This window comes from Phasianus colchicus, chromosome 2 (genome assembly GCF_987193195.1).
Source record: "Phasianus colchicus chromosome 2, bPhaCol1.hap1.1, whole genome shotgun sequence".
Lineage (NCBI taxonomy): Eukaryota > Metazoa > Chordata > Aves > Galliformes > Phasianidae > Phasianus > Phasianus colchicus.
The window spans coordinates 26,705,014-26,717,289 of NC_143437.1; the positions used below are offsets into that span (position 1 = coordinate 26,705,014).

At 38.2% G+C, this 12,276-nt stretch overlaps 1 protein-coding gene across 13 annotated transcripts in view; it reads left to right on the plus strand.

Annotated features, from left to right (window-relative positions):
* SOCS5 (suppressor of cytokine signaling 5) overlaps positions 1-12,276 on the plus strand; it is a 63,601-nt gene that overhangs the window by 22,609 nt on the left and 28,716 nt on the right. For 12 of the 13 annotated variants that reach the window (XR_016464064.1, XR_016464060.1, XR_016464062.1 and 9 more), the window contains 4 exons: positions 752-7,683; positions 9,453-9,501; positions 10,302-10,342; positions 10,438-10,547. Coding sequence is in view for 1 of the 13 variants with exons in the window: in XM_031594565.2 (XP_031450425.1) it covers positions 764-2,374 (1,611 nt within the window). In the remaining 12 variants the exon portion in view is untranslated. Of the gene's footprint in view, positions 1-751; positions 8,855-9,452; positions 9,502-10,301; positions 10,343-10,437; positions 10,548-12,276 lie in introns of those variants that run through there. The other variant, XM_031594565.2, reaches the window with a different exon arrangement.

Below are 12,276 nucleotides of genomic sequence, written 5' to 3' on the forward strand. Positions count from 1 at the left end.
CATTCTTTCATGGCTTAAGTAATAAAGCCAGACAGTTTTTAAATGTTTTGTATCTATGGCTTTACTAATGTATCAGACACTTTAGAATTCTAAAGTTCTGCTGATATCTTACTACTTTTGTTTTTTTTTTTTTGTGATTGCCTTATCTAAAAATGCTGAACACTTCTTTCCCTCCTTGCCCCACATTTCTGTTTTTGTGCTATTTTTTAAATCTTGTTAGTTGTAGCTTGAAATTTTCCATACCTGCAGCTCGAGCTTTCAATTCTGGATGGTATATCTAGATGCTTGTAGTATGCTTGTTGGCTTTTGCTAACTGTTTTCATTGTTGGGAGTTACCTGAATTGTTTTTTTGTCAGAATTTTATTGCTACTTACTATAAGTTTATCTGGGAGTCATACATTACGTGTGACACTTAAAGTGAAGAAGCATTTAAAACTGCATATTTCCTGCCTATCAGGTACAAATCTGGAGTTTCACCTGCACTTTTTAATAATGCAGTAGAAACATGAATGGGCCTGCTTATAAATTCTGTTTGTAATTTCCCAAACACTTTTTTTTCTTGGTGATTCTTCTGTGTTGCAAGATGATGTGCTGCATGTCAGTGCTATAAAACTATGCAACGCTGTGGACACTGTTAACTGAACACAGTATGATTGAAAAAGTTATTTTTGTAACTTAATGGATAGCTGAGGGTTTATTCTCATTTTTTAAACTGCATTTATTTTAATATTTCTTTTTCTCTTGAACTTAGATAACATAATCCATGGATAAAGTGGGAAAGATGTGGAACAATTTCAAATACAGGTGCCAGAATCTCTTCAGTCATGAAGGTGGAAGCCAAAATGAAAATGTAGTCGTTAACTCCAGTAGTTGCTCATCTGCTAAAGACAGAACTGTCCAGATAACCGGTTTGGCTCAACAGCGACCCAGCAGCCCTCTGAGAGAAAACATTGCTTTGCAGTTAGGTTTGAGTCCTTCAAAGAATTCTGTCAGGCGGAACCAAAACTGTGTCACAGAAATTCCTCAGATTGTTGAAATAAGTATTGAGAAAGAGAACGACTCATGTGTCACCACGGGAGCTAGGCTTGCTCGAAGGGACTCTTATTCTCGTCATGCTCCCTGGGGTGGGAAGAAGAAACATTCCTGCTCTACCAAAACCCAGAGCTCTTTGGATACCGAAAAAAGATTTGGTAGAACGCGAAGTGGTTTGCAGAGGAGAGAGAGGAGGTATGGTGTGAGTTCTGTACATGATATGGATGCAGTGTCAAACAGGACAGTAGGCAGCCGTTCTCTGCGACAGCGTCTACAGGATACTGTTGGACTGTGTTTTCCCATGCGAACTTACAGCAAACAGTCCAAACCTCTGTTTTCTAACAAAAGAAAGATCCATCTCTCTGAACTAATGCTTGAGAAATGCCCTTTTCCTGCAGGCTCAGATCTGGCTCAGAAGTGGCATCTGATTAAACAGCACACAGCTCCCGTGAGTCCTCACTCAACATTTTTTGATACATTTGATCCTTCCTTGGTTTCCACAGAAGACGAAGAAGACAGGCTGAGAGAGAGACGTAGGCTCAGTATTGAAGAAGGGGTTGATCCCCCTCCCAATGCCCAAATACATACTTTTGAAGCTACAGCACAGGTTAATCCGTTATATAAACTGGGACCAAAGCTAGCCCCCGGTATGACTGAGCTGACCGGGGACAAAAATGCAACTCCTCCAGGAAGCTGTGACTCTGAAGAGGACACGACAACACTTTGTCTACAGTCACGCAGGCAGAAGCAGCGCCAGGTGTCTGGAGAGAGCCACGGCCATATCAGCAAGCAGGGGGCTTGGAAGGTGCACACTCAGATCGATTACATCCATTGCCTTGTGCCAGACTTGCTTCAGATCACAGGTAACCCGTGTTACTGGGGTGTAATGGACCGTTACGAAGCAGAAGCACTTCTGGAGGGTAAACCCGAAGGCACTTTTTTGCTCAGGGATTCTGCGCAGGAGGACTACCTCTTCTCTGTGAGCTTCCGTCGTTATAACCGATCGCTGCACGCACGCATTGAGCAGTGGAATCACAACTTTAGTTTTGATGCCCACGATCCCTGTGTGTTTCACTCCTCCACCGTTACAGGGCTTCTGGAACACTACAAAGACCCTAGCTCTTGCATGTTCTTTGAACCGTTGCTAACTGTATCTCTGAACAGGACTTTCCCCTTTAGTCTGCAGTATATCTGCCGGGCAGTAATCTGCAGGTGCACTACATATGATGGAATTGATGACCTTCCATTACCTTCAATGTTGCAAGACTTTTTAAAGGAGTATCACTATAAACAAAAAGTCAGGGTGCGATGGCTGGAGCGGGAACCTATAAAAACAAAGTGAAAGGAAATCAGAGTCTCCAGTAAGCTTACAGAATATGCTTTTTCTTGTGTGTTACAGTTTAACTGCAGCGAACGCACCAACAACGTCTAGCTTTTTTGCAATATCCTATTGAAGCTGAGTGTTAGTATCCTGTCAGATGCTGCCTGCTGTTAATCAAATGAAGTTGTGATGCCTCTTGGAAACAATAAGCAGACACAATTCTGCACGTTTTTCATTAAGGCCTAGTGAAAATATTTTTGCTAATTCCTAAATATTTTGTTTTTATAGCTGTAGTAATTGGATGAAGAAACTATGAGGCATTTTCCATGGGGCATTCGTGTAATGCTAATGAAGAAAGACTATATTGGAAGAGCATTTTTGCTCATATTTAAAGTATTTTTTTAAAATATTGTCTTTAAATATTTCCACTATTCAAAGTACTAATTGAGCTCACAGTTAAGTTTCTGAACAGTAGTGAATAAGAGTGTTCTCTTTTTATCAGGAGCAGTTTGCAGGAAGCAGGGATAACCTGCAGTCCATTAAGAGTTAATGGGGTTTTTTGGATGCTAGCAGATGAATCATGCTTTTCTCAGTGTATGGGGTTTCCTAATGATTAAGACTTGAATATGCCTGCTCAGTACTGTAATTCTATTTTAAACACTTGGAGATTTAAGTGGCATTGTTAGCAAAAGTAATGCTGTCTTGGACAGTTGCATACCTTCCAGTGTGAGTTATTGATTCAGTGGCAGGACACAGAATTGGTTTATAGCCATGATATGAAAGTTTTTGTATTTTTCTAAAGCCTAACTACTTGTAATTTACAATGGAAGGTAATAGTGAAGAGAGAATGTTTTTTTTTTTTTTTAATTTAAAGGTGTCTGATATTTTTATGGAGAAAATTACAAGTGGTTGAATTATAATCAGAAAACAAAATCTGACATATCTGAAATGTCAGATTTCAAAGGTACTGTTACACTTTATTTGTAAATAACTTTCAATTTGCGCTTTTAAAAATGTTTTAAAGTAATATGCACTGATAATAGTTTCAACAGATTACTTGGAAACAAAATTCTAAGTTCTGTTTGCTTATTTAATTGGAGACAGAACTTCATATAGTTCTGTCTTAGACATTTTTGCACTAAAATTTTGTTGGAATGCCCTGTCCCCTGTTCAATGTTTTGTACCAATTATGAGTGCTCCCTAGTTTCTTTACCAGCTGCTACAGTATGTTACTACTTACTTCTCTATGGCAGTGACCTGTGCGAGGTAGGGAACATTTTGGCTGCAAGTACAATAAACATCATTCTTGTATGCTACACTAACCCTTCTATTGATGTATTTTTCTGCTTGCTGTGCCTTGTTCTGGCTTTTTGTGCTAATAAAGTACAGTATGTTCAGTGTTATACTTGTATATCTGCTCTGTTTTTATATATTCACGTAACTTGTAGCAGTTAACTGAATTTTTATTAGGCTTTTCTTAGTGTAGGTAATGCACAAATACTGTGCAGCTGAGCATTGGTCAGCACACCGTATTCCGGGGTTTTGTTATGTTGTGTATCAGAAACCTGACAGTGTACACCATTGAATGTTTCTGTAGTCACTGCAAAATAATGAACTTGTCTGCAGGCATCCAGCATTTTGAAGATTTTGTAAAGTATCAATGTTAAGCAAAAAATATTCTTAAAACATTATCGATCCCCTGTAATAGTTGCTGAATGTGTTTTAGCCTGTTACGTAGCTAACTGCTTAGCTTAATATTTTGATACTCCCCAATGAGTAAGGAATGATTATTCCTGTAAATTGACAGTACAGCAGCGGCATTTGTTCACTTTTAGACTATTTTAATAAATAGATGTACACGCAAACTGGCCAAATGTCCTGTTTTTACCAAAGAATACTGTCAATTTATGTTGGGGGTTTTTTTAGTGAAAAACTGCGAGTGGAGAGGTGCAATTTCTGGTCTATCAAATATTTAACCTGAGCTACGATAAACCAAAGTATTTGACAACTTCATCTGAACTTAAGCAATGTATTACATTTGTGTTGGTGGAGCTTGAAACTTTTACGTCAAGGGTGTCATCATTTTGTTTCTTGAATACGTGATGTATCTGAAGAAGAGTGATTTAAATAATTTTGTAATGACTGGAACAGCACTACGTAGAAGCTTATACTGAAAGGGGTTGATTTGAAGTACCCAGAAAGCACTTTAAAATGTGTTTATATGCTCGTGGAAAATCTGTGATCTGGTTATACATTCTTTGTAGTAAGTGATCTTCTTTTGTATGTGTTAAGACTTCAACTGTTACGGTGAAACTTTGTATGTAAATACCAAGTTTATGTAAGTATGTGTACAAATGTGCTAATGGTCACTTCAGTTTTAAATTGTGTGTGTCCTTGGATATGCAACTCCTGGTTTAAAACTACTCTAAGCATAGAAAGAGGAAAAAATTCACCAGCATGAAATTGCACCTAAGTGTCCCTTCATAGTATCATTCTCACTGTTCCCTTGATCAGATCTGAATTCCAGATGAGTTTACTTTAAATCTTGCTTTTAGTAGTAGTAGTAGTAGCACACAGTTTAACCTGCTACCAAGTTTCGTCCCAACGTAAGGACCTGTCTTTTGTTTACAACAGTTGCAGTATTGCTAGTCATAAACTGGCTGATGAGATCCTAGCTTTGACATTATCAGTGTTGTCAGGAATACACATTCAATAAAGATTTTTGTGTAGTAAATATTTAGAGAAAAAAATTAAAAAACAACTCAAACCTTAACCTCACAAAATTTGTATTTGTGTAAATGGTCTTTATGGAGAGGATTTATTGCTCCCTTGAGAGACACAGACACAAGAATGATTATATATATTTCTCTACAACTGTTTTAAAGCTTTGCTTCACTGAAATATACAGAATAACTTGCTAGTGTGCCTATGCTAAAAATTATGTAAGCGTAATTTAAAAGTATAATAGACTTGAGTGTTGGCTACTCACGTTGCAGAATATTTTTCTAATTGAGGATTTCAGTTCTAAAGTCATTGAAATGTTGGTATGTTGAGAATGCAAGTACTTGACTCCTTTGAGGACTCTAGTTTAACTTTGGCATTCTGATTTTGTGTAGAAAATGTTGTAAATGTCCTCATCAAAAATATGTGCGCAAACAACTGATTTTTTTTTCTTACTGTAAGATTCAATGTAATAAGGTACACTTGCATGATTCTCATGTAATCTGCTTACGTGACAGATAAGTATTTAATGATCATGTGAAGTGTTCTTTGGAGGTGATTCTTATCTCTGTAGAAAGGGCTATCGGTAGGGTTTTCTCAGTGGAATTATTTTTGCAAAAGCCTTGCAAAGAGATTTTGCCATGGTTTAAAAGAACAGGTGCTATGAGGGAACTCAGATCTTTGAATACTTAGCACAACTTGGTGGTTTTGTTACATATAAATATGTGCATTGTAAGACATTAGGAAGTCAGCAGCAGTCCTACTTTACCAAAAGATGGAAATTGTGATAATCATAATTTCCATTTAACATTAACTCAACATCGGAAAATTATTAAGTAGAACAATGTTGCTATTGAAATGAGTGTGTGGGGGGTTTTACTCTATTACTGGGTCATTGTAGAAGACCATTTGAGTTATTTAAAAAAAAAAAAAAAAAAGAAGTTGGGCATTAAATCTAAATCTTTTTTAGAAATCTTTTCATATCTCCATGGAACTGGAGAAATGTAGTCTATTGACAGTAGCTGAGGGTCTTTTGTTGTTGGTTTTGGATCAGTTTTGTTAAGGACGTAGGCAGTTGAGGTCCAAATAATTTTCTTGTCAGAATGAAACTTCTCTTAAGAAAAGAAATTGCAAAGCCATCTTCTGACATTTATGTATGTAAATTTTTGTGTTTGATGACTTTGTGCTTACGAAGGGATAGTCTTTAACTTAGAAGCATACAGTCTTTGAAAGATCTGTGTGTGTATCTAGTATTTCTTCTATACTAGACTTCATACTGATAGTCATTTATATTGCAAAGTCTATATTTAAAATTCTTCATTATTTGGAAGCAAGCAAAGATTCTGCATTTCATTAGTATAAAACCTGTTTGCTTTAGTCTCCGTGTGCAAGCCAGGCTTCTACAAAATATTTGCAGAATGCCTTGGAGCTATATTTGCTGTGAAATTGCATGCAAGACTGAAACTTGTCAAGAGGTGCTGAGTACTGTACAGAGATGAATCTGCAGGGAGCGTACATCTTTTCTCAAAGATAACTTGAAATACAGTGTTTAATAGAAACATAGCTAGCTGGTTTCTCTGTTAGTCTTTCTAAAATCACTGTCTGTCTCTTTTTAAAAACAATTCTCATTTAAAGCAATGAAAGTACTTCCAACTCTTATTTTCCTGAAGTATTTTTGTGAGATTACGTTTGTGCCAAATCTTGTTCTACACAAATCTGCATAGCCCACAGATAATGTATGTGTGTGTCAGTAAGATGCCTCCAAGCACATGTGCATTGATGGTCTTTATTGAAGCTTCCCGAAGGACATTGATATGGTGAGCATTAATATATTGGAATTTTTAAAAATCTCTTTAACTTCCTGCCTGCATCACATTTGTTCCAAATAGAAAAAGGCTGTGTTCTTTTTATCTTCACTTGTAATTGCATATTATGGCCAACAGCTTGGTCTGTGTTTGCTGCTACTGCCACACTACATAAGCAGTTTTCTATAGACTGTGGCTGAAGAAGATTTTTTTTTGTTGTTCATAATTGCTTTTCTAAAAAAAAAAAAAAAAAAAAAGATAGGAAGGATAGAAATGAAATTGATTGGCTTTTAAAGTGTTAACTCTTACAAAACATGTTGTAACACAGCTGCTCTCCCTTTTCACAATGACATACAAAGAATCATTTAGCTTGGCTGTTGGTTGCACCTGCCAAATGCACTTGACTTAAGGTGTCTGTACTTTATGCAGTTTTATTATTTTCCATTAAAAATACTACCAATGACAACTTTGAAGAGGAAATAGCTTGATGTCTTAACATTAAGATGCTTAAAGCAAATGTTATGCTATGAGGTAATGATCTGTTGAGGATTCTTTTTTAAGAGTAGTTACCCCTTTTGCTATGTCTTAAGACTTAAGAAGTTGTCTCTTGATGTTACATTCGGAGAATGGAAATAAACCTGTTCTTTCACTTAATTTGCTTGCATGTTGCCATACTGATTCAAATCTGTTATTTCAATGAAGCATTGCCATTTTTCTTATTTTTATACAATATTCCGTTTACAGAAGTTGTATATCAATGGGACATCAATGCAATGAAGTGTCTGTACATTCATCGTTACCCAGGTAACTACTGTGTATATATACACTCTTCAAGCTGAAGAAATGTTCACTTTGTAAATTCGCATTAAAACTCCAGCCGTTAATCAGATAGGTTTCTTGGGGCCAACACAATGCATTTCTGAGCTGAAGCTCCTGATGCTTGACCTTTTCTTTTTCCCCCATCTTTGCTAGAAAGGAAAAAATACATACTTGTGTATGTATGATGTAGGTTATGTGACAGATTGACTCGTTAAGCACACAGCTACACGGACAAGCAGAGACATATCTGAACTTGCTTGTGTGGAGTAAAACGAGCTCTGATTTCCCAGCAGGAGTTACAGCGTGGTGGCACACTGGCAAAGAGGAAGCAGAATTAGGTTTTGTTCTTAAAATTAGGTTTTGTTCTTAAAACTTTGGAGAAGCTGTTCAGTTGCACACTGTGTGCTTCCTGTTTGATACGGCCTATGTTATTAGAGTCCTGAGAATTTTAAGAGCTTTTGAAAGGTGCAGAAGTTCTTGACTGCTTTGTCACTTCTTGCTTTTCATACTGTAGCTTTGAAAAAGCATGATGAGAAAAAATTATTAAAAATGAGTATGTGTAGTCACTAACTGTATAAGCACTACTTTGTAATATTGTTATGCAGATGGCGAATTCTTACGTGATTATATTTAAACTGTTTTGGGAGAATGAATAATGACACTGTGGACACAAACGAATTCAGATTGCACTATAAACTTTCTTACCAGAAGCCTTCATTCTTACAAAACTATGCGATCCCTGCACAGAAAACTGTAGCTTTGGTGTTTCAGTTGTTGGTAGGTGTCCAGAAGAGCGGCACCCAGACAGTCCCTGGACCTATTCCCGACATTCCAGCTGAAGGGGCCCTGGCAGGCCTGCAGGGCACTCGAGGAGTTGGCTCTTGAGCGTGCCAGCAGCACTCGGCTGCTGTGTGCCGTGATGGCGCTCGCCTGGTGCCAGCTCCATGTGCGATAGTGCTGCTCTGGGTCGCACGGGCTTAGGTGGTTCTTGACCCTCTGCAGCTTCCATGTGTCTCCATGCTGCCCAACTTGTCTTTGTTAACCGGTTGTCAAACTGTCTTGCATCTTAATAGTGAGAAAATAATGTGATCTATAGCTACCCGATTGGTGTATTAAGTAATAGATGGCTCTGTCTTAATAAATGGGGTATAAACTATCATATTGTTTTCCTTCTATATTTGTTTGGGAGCAAAAAGTGGGTGTAATGAGTTTATTTGCAGCGTATTTTAAAATAGATACTTCTGCATATATTTAGTTGCTGTACGTGTCAAAGGGATAAGTAGCTGGTAAATCAAAATTGTCAACTCATGTTGATATTCAGTCTGCTTCTGTTGCATCTTGAATAATTGAGCAAAGAGATTGAGAACAATAATTATCCTCTTTAGAAGTTTTATCACGTTTAGAGATCTTAGCAAGGGCTTAATTTCATGGATTTTCACTCAGATTTCAAGATCTTCCCACCCCCCTTAGTTATGGGCTTATGTATACATGCACTGGGGACGTGCGTGTGCATACAGCCCCACTGGCACAGAAGGACCAGTCCGAGCTATTTTCTGCCAACTGGAAGAGCTGCTTCTCTACGTGATGCTGAGAACGGTGCAAAATTCTCCTCATACAGAGTAGTAACTGGGCGGAGCAAAGGCAGCATGATGTTCTGTGGAAGTATTGGGAGCTTCTCTGGGCGTCCATTTCTCAATTTGTCGATTATACTTTTTCTACAGTATTGCTCCTGAAAGTACTTTTTTTTTTCCTAGGCCCCTTTACACGTTAGAGAGTTTATCATCACTAGTGGAGTCCTCAAAAGTAAGTCCCTGAAAGCAAAACTGGTTTCAGCTGCTTTAAATTGAGATTGCCTTTGTGGTTTTAGCTTCATTGAAACTTGTGGAAGGTTAATCATCTTAAACTCTGCTAAAATGAGCCGATAATTGATTAATCAGTGAAAATTAAAAATATTACCTCTTATAGTGACGTTTAAAATATGAGGCTGCTATTGTGCTTTTAACTCGTTGCAGAGATCATTATTCTTAATAGAAATGATTAAATCATTGGGGTATTTAAATGAGGTACAAGTGTTGCATTGAAAATTACCAGAAACATTCCATAAGGGTTAGAAACACAGGTGGTCTGAAGCTTTGTGTAATCAATACTTTGTGTCATTTTCCTGAGAGGAGGGGATTTTAGGAGCCCATCTCAGCTGTTCAGGGGCCTGTGTGGCATGTCAGTAGTCCCTTAGTTATATGCTGCAGAACATACAGATATCAGGAAGGTGCTAGAATGAATGTGGCAATGTGCAGTAGTTGTATGAGAAAGATCATGTGTAGGATGATTCTGGGGCTTCTAGTTGTCCATATATGCAGTCACCCACATCTGCTCACAAGATTCCTGATGCAACATTAATGCCACTGAACTCAGAGGACCTGGACAAACGAGTTTGTGAGAAGGGTTCTTGGTGTTGCTTCACTTTTGAAGCAACTGGTGGTGTGAGAAGCATTAAAACAATTCTGCATCCAAGCCTCCCAAAAGTTAATGAGGTAGCTTAGGTGTAGGTAAAACAGTGTTAACGGGGCCCATTTATGACTGTTCTCACTTTGCTGTCCCACCAGATGTCCTGTGAAATCTGGGAAGTCAAGGCTATAAACCAATGGTAGGATTTTTGTAGCCTCTTCTTAAGTGAATGGTAAGTTTACAGTTTACCACTGTTTACGTGATCTCTAATCTTCAGAATACTTTTATTGATAGCTCACATCTGTTATGAAGGAGGAAAATGTAGATTCATCTCAGTTCTAAGAGCTGGAAACTGACTTAAAGGTCAAAAGATGCTACTTAACTTGGGACTTGCTGGATGTGGGGTAAGTTGGACACCGTCCTGTTCACTGTCACAGGTTTCCCTTTATTGGAGGAAGAATGATGACAGTACTCAAGTCATTTGTGAAAGACCTAGAGCTCTAGCAATAAGCAGCATAATAGAACAAGTGTGTTATTTGGGAATGTCTGACACTCGTCCTTCACTGAGATGTGAGGTAGGTGTGCGTCCACTCTCAGTATTTAAGTGATTGTTTTTAAGTGGTAACTGACTACCGTGGATGTGACACATGCAATATATGCAGGTATGTAGGGTTCTGAGTGTTATGTGCTTTTTATTTCACAACCTGAAATTTTGTCAAACCAGAATGTGAGTTTTCCCCATGTGAAGTGCTTTTTTTTCTCCTTGTGAGCTCTGTTGTGGGGGCACTGTATTTGACTCCTTGCTTCTGTCATTTTATTTTTCTGTATCCAATCTGATAAAGCTGATAACCTGCAAGCAGTGTGTGGAGAATTTCCTGGCATGAGCCAATGAATTGCTGAGATTGTTATCATTCTGTACTACTGAAGCACGCAGTTTTATTTATATACCATTTGTCTTCAGTTTCATTATATGCCAAGAAGAGAAAAAACAGACTTTTCCTTCAAGTGATTGCTTGTATGTAGGTCATTCTGAAAGTAACGCCTGCTATTTTTTTCTGTGAAAGCAACAACAAAGAGCACAATAGTACTATTTGATAAACTCCTAGCTACCCAACACTATTTATCAACACAATCACCATTATTAGCTGTGCATTTTTGCCAGCAGCAAATGAAAGCCTGCATGCCACGCTCGTAAACTTCTGCATCAGTGGAGATGCTCCACTGTCACTGCTGCTGAAACATGTCACCCAGCACTTCACTGTGCTCATACCCTCTGTTTGACCTCCATCAATGTTCAGTGTCAGCGAATGTCAGTAGGTGACATTTCTTCTGCATGGAGGAATTCAGTGACACACCTTTGCTTCAGACACACTTCCATATCAGACGCCATTCTGTCACGCTGTCCCTCTGCTGCCATCTGTCACACAGCAACAACACGTAATGGGATATTGGTGAGAAGGTTCAACCTCTACTGCCATACCACCACCATCTGCCTCTGATGTTGTGGGCCAACATAATAAAATAGGAGGCATTACTTTTAGAGCAGCCTTTGCATGACTGTGCACGTTATGGGCATGTTTGTGCCTAATATTTAAGCCAAATACTTCTGCCTGATAATACTTACATAGGCTCTCTCCTTCTGTGCTCCCCAGTCTACTGAACGTGTTGTGTGCTCTTGGTTGTAGGATGCCTCTGCCCTTTGTTCTTCTCAGTGCTCAGCTGAGTTGGAGTTATCCAACTTTTGAATAAATAAAAATTTGCTTTCTTGTCTTGGAGGGTGTGGCTTTGCATAAAGGCTTTAAGCTATTCCTGATGTCACAGCCATCTCTCATCATCAAATGAATCTTGCCAGTATTTGTTACTCAGGTAAAAGTACACAGGGAGCAGTCTGTGATGAGGGTTTTTAAGCAAACGTCTTATAGGAGACATCAACAGCTTCAACTTTTTTAATTTCTCTTTTTTCCTTTATTTTTTCCCCTTGGAAAGTTTTATCTTCACCTTGATTCTGTGCTTCAAGATGTCAGTCCTTATGCTATGTCTCAACAAGATTATGTTCCTTTAGAGGTGAAGATACTTGCAAGTAATTCCAGCACAACTTTCAAAAGAATCATTTCCAAGACTGATATCTGTATC